Source organism: Lactuca sativa, chromosome 5, assembly GCF_002870075.4.
Source record: "Lactuca sativa cultivar Salinas chromosome 5, Lsat_Salinas_v11, whole genome shotgun sequence".
In the NCBI taxonomy this organism is placed as follows: Eukaryota; Viridiplantae; Streptophyta; class Magnoliopsida; order Asterales; family Asteraceae; genus Lactuca; species Lactuca sativa.
Window position 1 is genome coordinate 294259981 of NC_056627.2, and position 18330 is coordinate 294278310.

The window sequence follows — 18330 nt, forward strand, 5'->3', positions numbered from 1 at the left end:
ATGCTAGAGAAATATAATTTATCGTTCAATTGATTTTTGCAAGCAATTCTGTTTTATTAAAAAAATAGAAATACTTTAACAAAACAACAACTTATAAATGCCAAATTGCCAACTAATAACATACATACAGAGTAATCGCAATACCTTTGGAAAAGTGAAATGCGAAGTGAAGGTGAAGTTGTAACGTGAAAAGATTGCAAAGAAGTAATCCTGTAACATAAAAAACTAGAAATGCTTTAACAAACGGAAACTTAGAAATGCAAACTTATGAGAAACAAAATAACATAAGCAGAAGAGTAACCAGCATACCTTTGGAAAATGAAGTGACAGTTGATGAGGATACTGTAACGTGCAAAAAATGCTAAGGAGGTAATGGTTAAAACAATATATAATTGTTGGAGTTTGTTGAAATCAGTAGAAGAATACCGATTTCCACTAAATTTGTTGAGATTAGTTAGGTGTTGAACTTGTCAAAGTTGTTATTATGTGGTCCTATAAAACCCGGTTGGTGCTCATTTGTGGGCTAAAAAAAGCCCGGATGTTAGTACAGGGGCCTATGAACTCGAGAAATGGGTCATGTAAGGCGAATAAAACCCGGCTACTTATTTTAAACAGGGTCATATATGAAAAGCCCCGATTTTCTCTTTAATATAACCCATTTTTTTCAAAACCAGGTCATAACTAGGGGTTCCCATATACTTTTTTGTAGTAGTGTCCCAAACTAAAATTTATTTATAAAAGGGAGATGATTTGTACACAATAACTTTTCTTCATACACAACAATTGGTGTTTTAAAATGTTGTACTGTACAATTATATAATGCATAGATTATTGTGTATGACAAAAAACTATTGTGTACGAATCACTTCCCTTTATAAAATAGTCGTAATTACCGGTAAAAATGACGATTTGGCCCTTTTTCCGGCTTACCGGTTTCATTACTTACCTGGTTCCATTAAAATCTCATTATTTTACCATAATTTATGAATAAGTCCAAAACTAAAATTAATTGATGAGATATGTTGGGTTATATAATGTCATGTTTACAATAAAAATGATATCCTGATCTACTGTATATTTTTTGAAATAGAAAATGCATCCAACGAAAACTGCAATAATTACATAAACTAACAACAAATTCATCATTTTTAAGTTTATAATAAATTTCAAATTGTCTATCTAATATTATTTAACCTGGTATATCTATCTCATCAGCTCATTTCTTGCTATTTTTCTCAAAAATACATATTGTACTGGCTTCATTAATTGCTGACCTGGATACATAATAATAAATAAGTCGATGAGATGGATATCAAATTTTATGGTAAACGTAGCATTATATAACTCATTATATTCATCTTATCTGCTAATTTAATGACTAGACGTCCGAATCAGCAATGAACCCGGTAAAATATATGTTAAATGGAGAAAAAGGTCAAATCATTAATTAATATTATATTGGGACTTATTCTTAAATTATGGTAAAATAATGAGATTTTAATGAAACCATATAAGTAATGAAACCGATAAACCGGAAAAAATGGGTCAAATCGTCATTTTTACCAGTAATTGAGACTTTTTTTTAATAAATTTTAATTTTGGACTTTTTCGTAAATTAGGTTAAAATATTAGGATTTTTCTGAATATTTCCCAAAACTAAACCATGAATTTTGATATTTTTCATAATGTTTCTATAAATATATTATTCAATAAAAAGACATTAAAATTAAAAAGGAAAAAAAAATTAAAAAAATAATTTCATATTATACGAGTCAAATGCTTAAATATATATACTGTTTATTTATTTATTTTTGCCACCGAGGATAAGTAGATTGCTCGTGACCAATAAACATGGGTCTTAAATAAAAATGGTAAATTTAATTCTATGATTTGGGTTAATTTGCATGGTTCCCTAACCTTTTCTTAACTTGGAGAGTCATCAATGTTTGGTACATATTTGTTATTTGTTACGTATTTGGTACATATTTGGCCTCTACCATAAATAAAAAGATTGTTTTGTACAGTTGTACTTGACTATTAATTTTTAATTTATTTATTAATTATGTATATTATTATATCCTTATCTTCTCTGACCCTAGTTTATTAGAACCCTGACCCATAAGAGAACCTTAACTCATTAGAGAACCATATGAGATAACAACCGCATAAATCTATGATGTCGATCGCCTCTCACCCACATCCGTCAGAAATATCTGTCTACATTTCCCATTCTCGTTTTTCCTCCCATGCAACCAACCCCATCCCATTCTTCTTCCAGCGATCACAAGTCGGAGGTTATACTTCCGTTCTCGACCACCTCTCACCCACAGCCGCTGAAACATATGCATACCCTTCCCTTGCTCGTTTTCCTCCCCAGCAAACAAACCTATCTCATTCTTCCTCTTGATTTGGGACACTCAAAGTCGGATCTAATACAATGCTAGTGAACTCAACCATCACCACCACCCAACATATGCACCTTCTTCCGCAATGATGAGCACATCCCGATGCGGAAGGGATTAGTGGATCAAAATGAGACTCAATAGAGTGGAGGGCAAGAAGGAGATCATCGGTGCCACCACTCAAGTCATCGTCGTACTCCGAACAAGAAGTGACATAGAGGGCAGATCTAGAGGTGGAATTGCAGCGTTAAGGAGAGTCGATAATTCATCAGAAGACGATGTCGACAGATGGTAGCAGATGTGACAGTGTTGCTTGTCGGAGGTGCTGTTTATATGTACCACTTTTGTGTGTGTGTGTGTGAGAGAGAGAGAGAGAGAGAGAGAGAGAGATGGCCGAGTTAAAAAAAAATTAGGGATCAACCATACAAATTATCCCAGATGTTAGGGACTTTCATGTAATTTACCCTAAATAAAATAAGGCTAGACATCTGTTTCATGTAAACCAACATGTGCAAATGTTAACCTGTTTGCATTAGAATATCAGATTGAACAACAAGAAAGAGTGTATATGTAGCACATTAAAAATGGATACTATAGATAAACCTAATTAAGAAACACTACATCATACTTGAAGTCTCTTCATTTCAATTTTTTCCTCCATCATCATCCACCATCTCATACTTGGCAGGTGATACCCAAACAAGACTGTCGACATAGTCCGCGATGTTTTCTATCCAACAATCTGGACGCCAATAATGCTGAAATATTTTCAGTGCATTTGCATTTGGATCGTACAAGACAACGTATCCATCATCCTCAAAGAGAAATTCATTGCGTGATGTGAATCCAAATACAGATGTATAATCACCAATAATCAGTGAGAAGACATGGCGTTTGACCCATGATTCAGCCACCCCATACTTATCCATCACCCACACAACACAAGTACCATCAACCCTAACATGTGTAATCACACAAAGCTTTTCAGCCAAAACTCCTAAAATATCTTGACGGTTATCATCTTCATCTAGTATAGAATCGGGAGGAGGTATCTCACGGAATGTCTCTGAACCCAAATCAAATGCCACTATTGTTTTTGGACCCATCTTCCGGTTAATATAACCAAGCCAATGAAGATGCCCGGCATAGCCATCCACACAAACATAATTGCCATTGGTAATGGTTGTGATGTGTGAGGGAAACCTTTCAGTGATCATCTCCCACAAACCCTTTCTCATACTATAAATCTCGACTTGCAGCCACGATTTAACGACATATGTGGGTGGTCCGCTAAGGCCTGTGAGCTTGACAACTTTGTAATCATCTGTTTTGGGATCAAACCCAAACCTAAAATAGACATTGATTGAACTGTAACAAGGGGAGGGCGTGGAATATGGCGGAAGAGTTGACACAGCTGAAAGAGAAGGGTTCCAAATGTGAATGACAGAATCGTTATTGTAGGAAGAGCATATTAAGCCGTTAACAGAACCAATGATCCTGATGCCATCCGTATGTCCGGATTGGGGGTTAACTGGGAATTTGATGAAATTAGCAACCTTAAGGCGGAGACATCGACTCAGTTTTGCAGTGAATTGTTCAAAGTAGTAACAAGAAGAAAATTCGTCTTCATGTTGAAAGACCAAGAGAATTTGATCGTTGTGATGGATGGAACGATGGAGGTGGGATTTTACAAAAGAGGAATGAGATAAAAGGGCATTCCATGATTTGGAGACAGATCTCATTTGAGCAAGCTGTTTGGCCGATAATCGGATGAATATGTTTTCTAAAAGCTCCCCTGGGAGATTCTCCATAGTCGCTGGGTGTTGTGTTGAAGCCATTGATGTGATTGGAAGGTGTGTCCAATTATTATTAGTAAATGTTGAATCTCGAGCAATCTCATCTTCAAGAACCTGAAGACAATGTATAATAATATATTGGACTTGAAAATACGCTAAGGAGTTGTTTTGCTTAAAAGATGAGCAAGAAGATACTAATTACTCACCCTTGAACTGACAATAGAAGCATGGAAGTTATCCCTCTCATCTCCATGTTTATGTCTTTTCATCGAGCCACTTGTTGTTGATGCTTCAAGCCTTAAAAGAGGAGTTGGCGACTCCTCCATGATTCTGGAATGCACCAAAGCCATCAAGCGCTGTGCTTCATACCTGTAGCAGCAATATATATCACATCAGTAGCGCCAGAACAATTCCAAAGAATAAGAATATGAAATAAACCACTATATAAAACAAAAAGCAGTGCTATTTCTGTCCATTTAACCAAATTTTCTGCTCTCCGTACTAAATTAAATTGGCAAGAAATATCAATATAGAAACACAGCCAAATTTACTAATTGATTGATGCATTGACTGCTTTTAATGGCTCAAAAGCAAGTTTTTGGCAAGTATGTCATGTGAAAAAGTAAAGCAGCTTATTGACAAATGAGCACACAATTCAGTTTACATATGCAGTATGAAGTAAATGACTAATAGCAGTGTAAGATTTTACTAAAAGAAAGACCAACCTAGTAAAAGTCATTTGTTTCACCATTTGTTCAAGCTCTGATATCCCAGTGGCAGAAGAAATGCTAGCAAAATTCCCAACTTGATGAGTGCTTAGTTCTGATGCTCCAGTTGATTTCTTCATTTCAGGAAACCAAGAGTGCATTGAGGTTAAAATGGTTACAGAGAAAATGGTAGTATACGGAACTGAGACGAGTACACATTATTAATCAACTCGTAAAAAAAGTTCTACAACCAACAATTATCCCCTCCATCTATTTTTAATAGTGTTAATTGTAATGACTCTCAAGTATGGACTAAAAACTATTAACAAATTAACAGACGAGGTTTTCTAGAGCGGCTCTTGTCAACAACATAACAGGTTCTTGGATACATAGTCTAAATGAACTTGTGATATGGATGGGTTAACACAAGAAAACCAAGATAACACAGTAAAGTGTTGAAAACAAATTCACCCCACTACAACTGTCAACATTTATCACCTTATGAGCAAAGATAAAAACAGTTGCAACTCATATGAATCAATGGATTGTATTTGTTCACAACTTCTAGGAAAGGGCATCCATGTTGAACTAATATGAGGATGCCTAGAGATAATATATAGAAAGTACGATCAAACAGCAACACAAGCCATGGGATATATCACAAAACCAAACAAAAAAATGTATTACTATTTGTCCACTAAACTAAAATTAGCAAAATTCGACAAAGAACTTGATTAAAAATTAATATGTGAAAAATAAATGCAGTTTAGAAACTTGCAAATTGCAATTAAGCAAAAAATTAAAAAGCTATTAGCGTTAAGTATTGACACCATTAATATACAACATTTTAATATGTTAAGCACACGATTACAATGATTCAGAATGCACACACAGGAAGCATGAATTAAGAAACTTACATTTGGCCCTGCCTCATGAGAAACATTTTGGGGTTCTTCATAAATCTCTGGTCAAATAAGAGCTTTTGTAAGAGGCATGTACGCAGAAATACAAGTGAGGTAATGCAAATTACGGATATCTAATATCAATATCTTAAGTTCCAGACATGCAAAAGCATTTACAAGGACGACATTGTCACCTATTATACAACAAAATGATTTAAAAATGCATATCAATGAGAGATAAATGGATGCTTAGATTCATAACCTAGTATGAAGACAGTGATCCATGGGATGATAAAATGGTTAGTATATTCAAATATAATGATTTGACCACATGACAACTATGATTATGTTTCAGATAATTTATTTATTTTGAGAGTTACCCGCAACTGAGTAAATTAAAACTATATGTAAACCTAAATTGACTGATTACTTATAAAGAAGTAGCTTTTTGCACTCTGCAGCCATATTGAAGAAAACCTCTAGCAGTAAAAAAAACATGCAGCGTTGAGTACACAAAATTTCTAAAAATAAGACACTAAGATATAATAAGAGATTATAAGCATATTTTACCGGCCAAATTAACCCCCAAACAATTTAGAATTGCAGATCTCATCCTACGAATGGGCCAAAGAAATAAACCTAATCAATGAATGCGCCAAAGAAAAAAACCTAATCAATTGAAAAACAATGAAAAAAGAAAACCCTAATTCATAGCCACATCACATCAATTATGATACCTACAATAGTCATAATAAATAGCATCTAAATACAGCCATATAGGTCTTAACGAAGCTCATATATAGGGGCAATATATGATTGTAACTTGATCTAACTGAGAGCAAAAGTGTTGAACCTGGTCGGAAAGGCCTCTCACGGAACCTTTCTTCGGCTGCGCCGCTTTCGTAAGGAGACCTTCCATCGTTGGCCGTCGCCATACGGAAGCTGGAGCTGTCTGAGTAAAAAAAAGTGAACGTGAAAGCAAAGAGAAAAAAATGGAATGGAGTATGGTCGATTGTATGGAGTAAGGAAATTTTTATTTGCGGGATAACGCCCATGGGCCATTTATGGCGTAGAGGTGCTACATCGGTAGTTTTTTTTTCCCGCGGTATAACGCCACAAAGCCCTTTTCGACGGCATGACCTATTTTAGGATGAGCATATGGACCGGGGAACCGACCGCAACCGGAACCCGATGGAACCGGTCGGGTCAGGATCGATACTATAATTTCGGCAATTTTTGAAACCGGGACCAGTCGTTGGAACCTGCCCATAACCGGGAACCGGACCGGATAATCTTTAAAAAAACCATGCCTTTTGCCGTTTGGACTTCTGATTTGGACATTAAAAAAAAAGCGATCGTGACATAGATAAAAAACAAAAACAAAAAAAAAACGATCTTAAAAAAAAAACCCACGATAAACCTCGACTCCAAGTCACGAACGGACGAACCCTACCAAGCATCCTCACTGTGACTGTCGATCATCGACATTGAATCCAAGAATCGATCATCGCTTGTACTATTCCTTGATTAATCGATCATCCTAAGATTGTTCGACCTCCGGTTCCATCAATCTTCATCATCAATTATCATCTTCTCAATTCTCAAGTCGACATCTTCATATTTTGCTTCAATGATTCAAACTATGGATGCTCATGAAGATCAAGTAAGATTATATATATTTGTATTTCGTGTTTTAAGTTCCATTTAACAATATACTTTGTACTTTGTAGACATACATGCAAGATTTCTGTTAGATTAATTTATAGTATGAATGTAAGATTGTCAAAACTAAGAATTTATTTAGTTATATAATTAATGTGTTATATATATTGACAATGTATGATTTGAATGGGTTACCAAACATACCATCATCAAGATACCGAAACTCGGATGTTTATGATGCCAATAATGAAGAAGGTAATCCGGCTAGTTGGATTGGAAAAGACTTTGATGACAAGTAAGATTAGCTCATTAGCAATATTTACTTCTTTAGCATTATGTCCAAATTTTGAAAGTTGTATAACTCATTCAAATTAACTTGTTTTGACCTAAATCTTTTTCCTACATGTAGATTAGGATTTTTAGTTAAGTTTAGACTACTTGATTTGGTAAAAAAAAATGAATGAGTTACAAGCCTTGCAAGGAAGGGTGTCAAATCAGAAATTTTTTATGTTACAACAATTAAACGTAATCTGACATTTGTTCTTCAAATGTGCATAACTCTCTCAATTTAAGTTGTTTTGACCTGAATCTTTTTCCTACACGTAGTTTAGGTTTTGTAGTTAAATTAAGACTATAAAAATGCTTGATTTGATTAATAATTAAATGGGTTACTGTGACATCCCTAAAATCACGGGCAGAAAATATCGATTTCATTTATGCTTTTTAAAATAATTTCAGAGTAAATCCTTTTGATTTAAAAAAATTGCGGAATTTATTCCCAAAACAAAATATGATAAAATAATATTTATCAAAGCATTTCATCAAGAGATGCATTTGCCCTATAAATAGATTTGAAGGACCAGCCGAGTTTGGTTGCTCATTCTCCCATCTATCACCTGTATTGCATCGATTTACGTGCAAAGAAGTACCCCCGAAGCCCCGGTATCATTCCCGAGTCCCGAAGCCCGAAGATCCCGAGAAGTGCAATTCCTGAGCCGAAGCTCTGCCCGCGAGGAGCCCGGTTTTTGTGAAGATCTTCCAGATCTACCGAAGAATACTACTTCTGCAAGTCGTAGTGCTGTCCGATCATCAAGTGAGTGCGTAGTTACTTTCTTCTAACGCATAACTATGAAGTATTTTATACGAAATACGTGTTATGTGTATATTTTGTTGTTATATGTGTGAATGTATATTCACTTTCTTCTATCTCATAGATATGATTTATTCTCTATGAAATACATATTATGTGTATGTGTCTCATCTGTTGATTGGAATATGTATTGAATGAGAATGCTATACAAGTTTTAAACTATGTATAAAAACATATATTTTTATCTACTAATATGTTGGGTAGAACATGGGTAGATAGTTGATGTGTGATAAACAGATGAGAGGCCTCGATGTTGTTGATGTTGACCTAGTCATCTAGCGGAGTATGGATGGCGACCAAGGACTCTTTCTAGACAGTCCAGTGGAACGCTAGCAGGTTCATAACTTGTAGGTGTTGTGAACGATGTGTTCACCGGTGTACTTTATCCCCCTCATGGTTTCCTTTAGGATATCTATTGTTGAGGAAACCCCTTGGTAGTAATGTCCGTCCCGATGAAAATCCTACATTAGGTCCCTTGAGATAGATGTTGTTTTAGGGACATAAAGTGAGGATAGCGGGAATGGGTAATCGGGTTATTGTTGGTTGGTGAAATTAAATATAATTATTTATTGTGGGTTGAAAACCCTATATGCTCACCAGGCTCCCAAGCCTGACCCACTCAGTTTTATTTGTATTACAGGAAGTGGCGCAAGGGCATAAGATGGATGAATCATCGAGTTGTTTTGTTTACAAGTTTGTATGTGTATATATTTGTTGAATGACTTGTAATGTTATCGTTTATGCTTTATGGTCTGTATCGGAACATGACAACCCGAGTTTTGATTATATAATGAAAATGCATCTCTTGATGAAATCCTTTGATAAATATTATTTTATCATATTTTGTTTTGGGAACAAATTCCGCAACTCTTTTAAATCAAAAAGATTTACTCTGAAATTATTTTAAAAAGCATAAATGAAATCGGTATTTTCTGGCCGTGATTTTGGGGATGTCACAGTTACAAGGTGTAAAACTTGACCAACTCAACCAAATACCCACAAGTTACTCGGACTTCACCTTCAACTAAGACGAGTTTGGCTAACCCAGCCAAAGCACTTATACATTAATCAAACTCTGCTTAAATTGTGTAACACCGTAAAATTCAAAACAATTTTTCGCATTTTATAAAAACATAATTCATTTAATATTCATAAAAATATCAATGTTTGAAACTCAATCCATGACATATAAAAATCCCAAAATCTCATAACATAAAAATCCCGTGTGTGTACTGATCAAGCCGGCGCCTTCCCACGGTCATCACTAGTACCTGAAACAATTAACACCAAACACTATAAGCACAAAGCTTAGTGAGTTCCCCAAAATACCACACATAGCACATATTAGCCACTCGAGGCTATAACTCTGTGGGTCCGTAGACCCTACTCTGTGAACCCTCTGGTTCTAACTCTGTGAACCTTCCGGTTCCAACTCTATAAGCATGCACAGCATAAATCACATAGAAATAATGCAGTACAACACATAACATACATATAGCATACAAATACTCTATCACATAACTCTGATTACCTACTCAAGGTAAAGTATAGTGAGAAGAATCACCTCGCGTATCTCGATAACTCGCAAATCCCTGAAATCACTAGCGCTCGATCTCCCAAGCTATAGTCCTCCTATAACACAATATATCTCTAATTAACACTTTCACAACTAAGGTTGACTAACCCTATCAAGTCAACACTGGTCAATGGTCAACGGTCAACTTTGACCGGACTCGGCGAGTGCACTAGAGCGACTCGGCGAGTCTATACGTGTTCACTGACTCCCTCAGATCCTCTTTTGACACGTCGAGTACTTCCATAACTCGACGAGTTCCACCTGGCATGAATCGCGGGGCCACCACGACTCAACTCGCCGAGTCTCAAGAACAACTCGGCGAGTTTTGGCTTGACTCAGCCCCCCTTTGACTCTCCCTAACTCACTGGGTCATCCCCCAACCCGGCGAGTCTACTCGCTGAACAATTTACGTGAAACCCAAACCCTACTCGTCGAGTCTCAAGAACAACTCGGCGAGTTCATGCCATGCATAAACTCTATTGACCACCTGAGGTCAGATCTGTTTCCCCAAACCATAGATCTGGTCTTCCCAAGCATGAAAGTCACGTAAAGTTCGAAACTTGATGCTTGTATAACCACAACAAGGCATCAAAAGGAGATTTGGTCCCAAAAATGACAACCTACGTCCAATAACTCCATACTAACCCAAAAAGCTCCAAGGGTTAAGGTCTCTGGACCTCTTTGAGCCCAGATCCAAGGCATAAACTCGAAGAGGGAGCATTTGCTTCACATAATCACTCTCCAAAGGGGGTTAGAAAACCCTAACTCTAAAGATCAACCCTAAAACTGAAGGAGGTTCGAACTATTACCTCAAAATAAAGCCTCTGGACTCTGTATCTGCTTGAATCTCACCTCCTCCTTGCTCTTATCACCCTCTTCTTGCTAAACAAAGGATACAAAGATCCAAAAGTGACTTCTTTTCTCTCAAAGCGATTTATCTCTCTTAGGGTTCTCTCAAGGGACTGGTAGCCGCAATGGGAGGCTATAAGTCCCCTTAAATGGGCTCCAAACCCGGGGAATTAGGATTTCATTAAACAGCGTGGACTCACCGAGTCCACTTTTGGACTCGCCGAGTCCAGACGCGAACCCGCACCCATAACCGCGATCATACTCGGCGAGTTTGGGCTCCAACTCGCCGAGTCTCCTCACAAATCACCAAAAATACAAAAATAAATAATACCTGGGAATTCGGGATGTTATAATTCTCCCCCACTAGAACTAGACTTCGCCCACGAAGTCTCGCTCCGCAAATAACTCCGGATGCTGCTCACGCATCTCACGCTCCGTCTCCCAAGTCATTTCGGACCCCTTCCGATGTTGCCACTGAACCAAAACCAAGGGTACCTCCTTGTTCCTCAAAATCTTGATTTTCCGATCTCTGATTGCCACCGGTCTCTCAGCATAATTCAGGCTCGCATCCACCTGAATATCCTCTAATGGAACCACTGCTGACTCATCGGCTATACACTTCCGTAATTGTGACACGTGGAAAGTGTCGTGAATCTGACCCAACTCTGCTGGCAACTCCAAGCGATAGGCTACCTTACCTACCCTCGCAACCACCCGGAATGGACCAATATATCAGGGCCCTAACTTGCCTCTCTTCCTGAATCGAATCACTCCTTTCCAAGGAGAGACCTCCAGGAGCACAAAGTCGCCGACCTGAAACTCAAGCTCGGACCGGCGTCTGTCCGCATAACTCTTCTGACGACTCTGAGTGGTCAACAACCTCTGTCTGACCTGCTGGATCTGCTCTGTCGTCTGAAGCACGATCTCTGTACTGCCCATAACACGCCGTCCGACCTCTCCCCAGCAAATGGGGGTCCGACACCTCCTCCCATACAACAGCTCAAAGGGTGGCATACCAATGCTCGAATGATGGTTGTTGTTGTAGGAAAACTCTGCCAAGGGAAAATACATATCCCAACTCCCCCCGAAATCCAACACACATGCCCGGAGCATGTCCTCGAGCGTCTGCATCGTCCACTCACTCTGTCCGTCTGTCTGGGGGTGATATGCGGTACTAAAATGCAGCCTAGTACCCAACTTCTCGTGAAACTTCTTCCAGAATCTGGAAGTGAAACGTACATCCCGGTCTGAGACAATCGAGATCGGCACCCCATGCCGAGATACCACCTCCCTAACGTACATCTCTGCTAACTTCTCTGCGGAGGAGCTCTCACTGATAGCAAGGAAGTGGGCGCTCTTTGTCAACCTGTCCACAATCACCCAAATTGCATCGACTCCCCTAGCAGTCCTTGGCAATTTGGTGATAAAATCCATGGTAATCTGTTCCCACTTCCATTCGGGAACCTCCAACGGCTGCAACTTACCATGTGGTCTCTGGTGCTCGGCCTTAACCCTACGGCAGGTTAAGCACCTCTCAACAAACCACGCAACATCCCTCTTCATACAGGGCCACCAATACTCTCTCCTCAGGTCCAAATACATCTTAGTGGCCCCAGGATGGATCGAGAATTTCGACCGATGAGCCTCTTCCATCAAAATGGTACACGTCCCTCCCACAAATGATACCCATATACGCCCTTGAAATGTCATAAGCCCCCGACCATCGGTAACGAACTCTGATACCAACCCAACAACTCGCTCTCTCTTCTGGTTCTCGAATCTCACAGCCTCAGCCTGTGCTCCACGAATGGTGTCCAACACCGGAGCCATCACGGTCAATCACAAACATACATCTCGCAATGGGGCGCTCTCCGCCCTACGACTCAGGGCGTACGCTACCACATTAGCCTTGCCCGGATGGTACAGGATCTCACAATCATAATCCTTGACCACATCCAACCACCTCCTCTGCCGCATATTTAGGTTGGGCTGATCCATCAAATACTTCAGGCTCTTATGGTCCGTGTATATCGTACACCGAACCCCATACAGATAGTGACGCCAAATTTTGTGGGCGAACACCACTGCCCCCAACTTTAGATCATGGGTGGGATACCTCGTCTCATGAGGCTTCAGCTGCCTCGATGCATATGCTATCACATGCCCTCTCTGCATCAGCACCGCTCCCAACCCCAAGATCGACGCATCACAGTATACCACAAAGTCCTCCATCCCCTCCGGGAGGGCTAACACCGGGGCTTCGCATAACCTTTGGCGAAACGTCTCAAAGGAGGCCTGCTGCTCGGGGCCCCATGAAAAAGCGACACCCTTCCGAGTCAACCTGGTGAGTGGCACTGCGATCTTAGAGAAATCCTTGATAAATCTCCGATAATAACCTGCCAACCCTAAGAAACTCCTGATCTCGGAGGGTGATCTCGGCACCTCCCAACTCATCACTGCCTCAACTTTGTCCGGGTCGACCAATATCCCTTTCTGGTTAACGAGATGCCCTAGGAACTGGACCTCTCGTAACCAGAAATCACACTTGGAGAATTTGGCATAAAGCCTCTCCGATCTCAGGACTCCGAGGATCTCCCTCAAATGCTCCTCATGCTGCTCTCTAGATCTCAATTACACCAAAATGTCGTCGATGAATACAATCACCGACCGATCCAACATCGGCCTGCACACTCGGTTCATGAGATCCATGAACACTGCCGGGGCATTGGTGAGCCCGAAAGGCATCACCACAAACTCGTAATGTCCATAACGCGTCCTGAACGCTGTCTTCTGGATGTCCTCATCTCGCACCCTCACCTGATGATATCCAGACCTCAAATCGATCTTGGAGAACCAAGATGCTCCCTGTAACTGATCGAACAAATCGTCGATCCTTGGCAATGGGTAACGGTTCTTGACCGTCAGCTTGTTCAACTCCCGGTAATCAATGCACATCCGGTGTGAACCATCCTTCTTCTTGACAAAAAGGATATGCGCTCCCCACGGCGAGCTGCTCGGCCGAATAAACCCCTTTCCTAGCAGCTCCTGAAGCTGCGAGGATAACTCTTGCATCTCTGGAGGTGCAAGGCGATAAGGCACCTTGGCGATAGGCACGGCCCCCGGAACTAAATCGATACTGAACTCCACTTGCCTCACGGGAGGCACACCCGGCAAATCCTCTGGAAATACATCCTGGAACTCACGTACTATCGGAACCTCCTCAACTGACCTCGGCCTCTCTGAATCAACCCGCGTATCCATCACATACGCCACAAAGCCCTTACAGCCCTGCTGTAAACACTGCCTCACCCTAGCGGCCGAACAAAACGCTGACCCAGAACGTGTACCCTTACCGTACACCGTAAGAACTCCCCCACTAGGGTCTCGTATGGTCACCAGCTGCCGCTCGCAGTCGATAACTGCATCGAATCTGCTCAACCAGTCCATGTCCACAATGACACAGACATCACCCATCACAATAAGAACCAAATCAATCGGGAACTCAACACCGAAAATCTTGAATACGCACCCACGGATAACCTCCGTGGCATATATCACCCTCTCGTCAGCTATGGAAACTCTCAGAGGCCGACTCAACGCCTCACGACTAACACTGATATGCTGACTAAAAGCCAAAGATACAAAAGACCGACTCGCACCCGAGTCAAATAACACCAAGGCAGGTACAGAATTCACAAGAAAAGTACATACGCATAACATAATATAAGCATAATATCTCAACATCAAAATAAATACACGAAAGAATACATACCAGCCACGACATCGGGTGTTGTGCGGACCTCCTCCGCGGTCAACTAAAAGGCTCTCCCTCATGCCCTCGGCGCCTTGGCCTTTACTGGCCGACTCTCGGTAGCTCTGATGGCGGCAGGAGCAGATCCCTAAGGTGCTCCCTGAGCTGATCCCCGCAACTGCGGACACTCTACCTTCCGGTGTCCGGTCTGGTTGTAGTGGAAACACACTGCAAACTCCTTGGGGCAGTCCTTGGCCATATGCCCCTCCTTGCCACACTTGAAGCAAGATCCAGCTCTACAAACTCCATCATGACCCTTGCCGCACTTCCCACAAGTGCGGCCCTTCTGGCTCCCTGATTTGGGATCAGCGGGCTTGGCCCGCTTGGCTGCCGGCTGGGACTGTGTCGGTCGCTGATCCCTCCCCTGAGACTCTGGCTCCTCCTTAGCCCGAGTCTCTAGCTCAATCTCCATTTTCCGGGCATTTGCCTAAAGCTCGGCAAATATCCGGTACGAGGAGTTCGCCACGAACTCCCGAATGTCTCGCCTTAAGATACTCAAATATCGGCTCATACGTGCCTGCTCAGTGGACACGTGCTTAGGGCAGAACATCGCCCTCTCGTGGAACATCCTGGTAATCACCGTAACAGACTCAGTACCCTGCTTGAGGGTCAGAAACTCCTGGGCCAAACGCTCCCTCTCCACCTGGGGAACGTACTCATCTCGGAACATGGCAGTGAACCTCTCCCAGGTCACTGCCGCTAGCTCAGCTGGCGTAAAGTGCGTCGTCACAAATTTCCACCAGTCCTTCGCTCCCAAGCGAAGCTGGTTCAGCGCGAATCGAACTCTCAAATGCTCAGGAGATGAGCAAGTGAAAAAACACCCCTCTATGTCTGAAATCCATCTCATAGCCGCCACCGGGTCCTGGGTCCCATCAAACTCCGGCGGTTTCGTGTTGCTGAACTCTCGGAACAGCAACGCATCACCACCCTGCGGCCTCGCGGCAGCAATAGCTGTGGTGGCCGCTGCAACAGCAGCCTCAGAAAGAGCAGCATAACGCTCGTCGAAAGTCTCAATCAACGTGGTCTTAATAGACCCGAACATCTCTGGTATCTCTGCCCTGATGGCCGCATCCACCTCCTCATGGATGATCCGGCGGATCTCCTCATCACTGGCCCCACTGCTCTCAGGCATAAGACGTGTCCTCACCATGATCTACCTCTAAAATACAACATACGATAAATTAGAATCCATTCGAGCATACTCCCACTCGACAACTCATCCCTCCTTGATCCTTGGCATTCCAAAGATTCTTACTTGGGCTGTACACCGCCCCGGTGCTTTCAGTAGTACGGGCCCAATACTACTGTCCGCACCATATCAGAATACACCCCAAGTCCTCCTCTTCGGATCCCAAGTTCCAAGTACTCTATCATGCATAATCCACTCTCTAATAGATCTCTCATAAACTCATCGCTGCTACTTACCCACTCTTAAGCATCTCATAGCAGCTCACCTCTCCCTAGGCTAAGGCATCACAAATCAGGCCACTCTAGTCCTAATAGGAGTACCTAGCCTACTCTGGCATGAGAATACATCATATCAATATCATAACACATAATATGAGGGTATCTTGGGAAATCATCATTCGGGCGCGGACTGATCGTACACACAACTCTGCTCTGCGTTTTTCCAAAAATCTTTTACTCTTTTTGAAAATATTTCTCAAATCCTCAGTTTGAGTTCAAATACGCCCGAAGGTGTACTCGAATCCCTCAAACCAAGGCTCTGATACCAACTTGTAACACCTTAAAATTCAAAACAATTTTTCGCAGTTTATGAAAACATAATTCATTTAATATTCATAAAAACATCAATGTTTGAAAGTCAATCCATGACATATAAAAATCCCAAGATCTCATAACATAAAAATCCCGTGTGTGTACTGATCAAGCCGGCGCCTTCCCACGGTCATCACTAGTACCTGAAACAATTAACACCAAACACTGTAAGCACAAAGCTTAGTGAGTTCCCCAAAATACCACACATAGCACATATTAGCCACTCGAGGCTATAACTCTGTGGGTCCGTAGACCCTACTCTGTGAACCCTCTGGTTCTAACTCTGTGAACCTTCCGGTTCCAACTCTATAAGCATGCACAACATAAATCACATAGAAATAATGCAGTACAACACATAACATACATATAACATACAAATACTCTATCACATAACTCTGATTACCTACTCAAGGTAAAGTATAGTGAGAAGACTCACCTCGCGTATCTCGATAACTCGCAAATCCCTGAAATCACTAGCGCTCGATCTCCCGAGCTATAGTCCTCCTATAACACAATATATCTCTAATTAACGCTTTCACAACTAAGGTTGACTAACCCTATCAAGTCAACACTGGTAAATGGTCAACAGTCAACTTTGACCGGACTCGGCGAGTGCACTAGAGCGACTCGGCGAGTCTATACGTGTTCACTGACTCCCTCAGATCCTTTTTTGACACGTCGAGTACTTCCCTAACTCGACGAGTTCCACCTGGCATGAATCGCGGAGCCACCACGACTCAACTCGCCGAGTCTCAAGAACAACTCGGCGAGTTCTGGCTTGACTCAGCCCCCATTTGACTCTCCCTGACTCACTGGGTCATCCCCCAACCCGGCGAGTCTACTCGCTGAACAATTTACGTGAAACCCAAACCCTACTCGCCGAGTCTCAAGAACAACTCGGCGATTTCATGCCATGCACAAACTCTATTGACCTCCTGAGGTCAGATCTGTTTCCCCAATGTCACACCCCCAAACCAGAACGGCGGAAACGTTCGGGGGCGGAGGACGTCATGTTCAGTATCATAACAGTTCATAGAAAGGAAAGTACACACCACCATACATATATAAAGGTTTTAAAAATGTTTACATCATTGTATTCATTACATGTTCAAAAGATAAATGCATAAACATCTTTCAAAAGAAATAATTAACGTCAGCGCGTTAATCCCCAAAAGTTGATTTCCAAACCTGCTTAACGGTTCCCTGAGAATACAAGTTATTTTAAAGAAAAAGTGTCAACAATTAAGTTGGTGAGTTCATAACTGAATTAGAAACATTTAATGCCATTCTAAAATGAGTATACATTTTCCAAGAAAAATCCCTTAATTTCTTATAAAAGTGTGAGATGCATGTGAATATATGTATTGGATAATATAGCTAGTTGAATCAAGAAAATCCCTTATTTTCCTATTAGTCGTTTGTTTTGTATACAAGGAAAATCCCATATTTTCCTAAAGTAATAGTTAGCCTAATGTCCCAGACTAAAATCCGAAAGCAAAAGACATGCTTTAGAAAGTTGAAACATGGTTTTATATAATAAAACCCATTAGAAGATTTCAGTTTGTTAGATGAAGGATAGTTTTAATAACTACCCATTCATCAATCAGAAGTACTATAATAATTGTATATCCGATGAGTTTTATAACCATACTAAACATAATATGCCTGTAGAGACGTTCTTCAGGCGTCGTAGCGT

General features: G+C 41.0%; 1 protein-coding gene across 1 annotated transcript; it reads right to left on the reverse strand.

The window, feature by feature from the left end:
- Positions 1 to 2200: 2200 nt before the first annotated feature.
- LOC111910402 (F-box/kelch-repeat protein At3g06240) lies at positions 2201 to 7185 on the reverse strand. Its single transcript, XM_023906251.3, has 5 exons — positions 6661 to 7185; positions 5823 to 5869; positions 4924 to 5039; positions 4405 to 4567; positions 2201 to 4312 (listed from the first exon to the last, which is right to left on the reverse strand). The coding sequence occupies exons 1-5, from the start codon at positions 6860 to 6862 to the stop codon at positions 3047 to 3049; spliced, it is 1794 nt and encodes a 597-aa protein (XP_023762019.1). The 5' UTR covers positions 6863 to 7185; the 3' UTR covers positions 2201 to 3046.
- Between the last annotated feature and the right edge of the window lie 11145 nt (positions 7186 to 18330).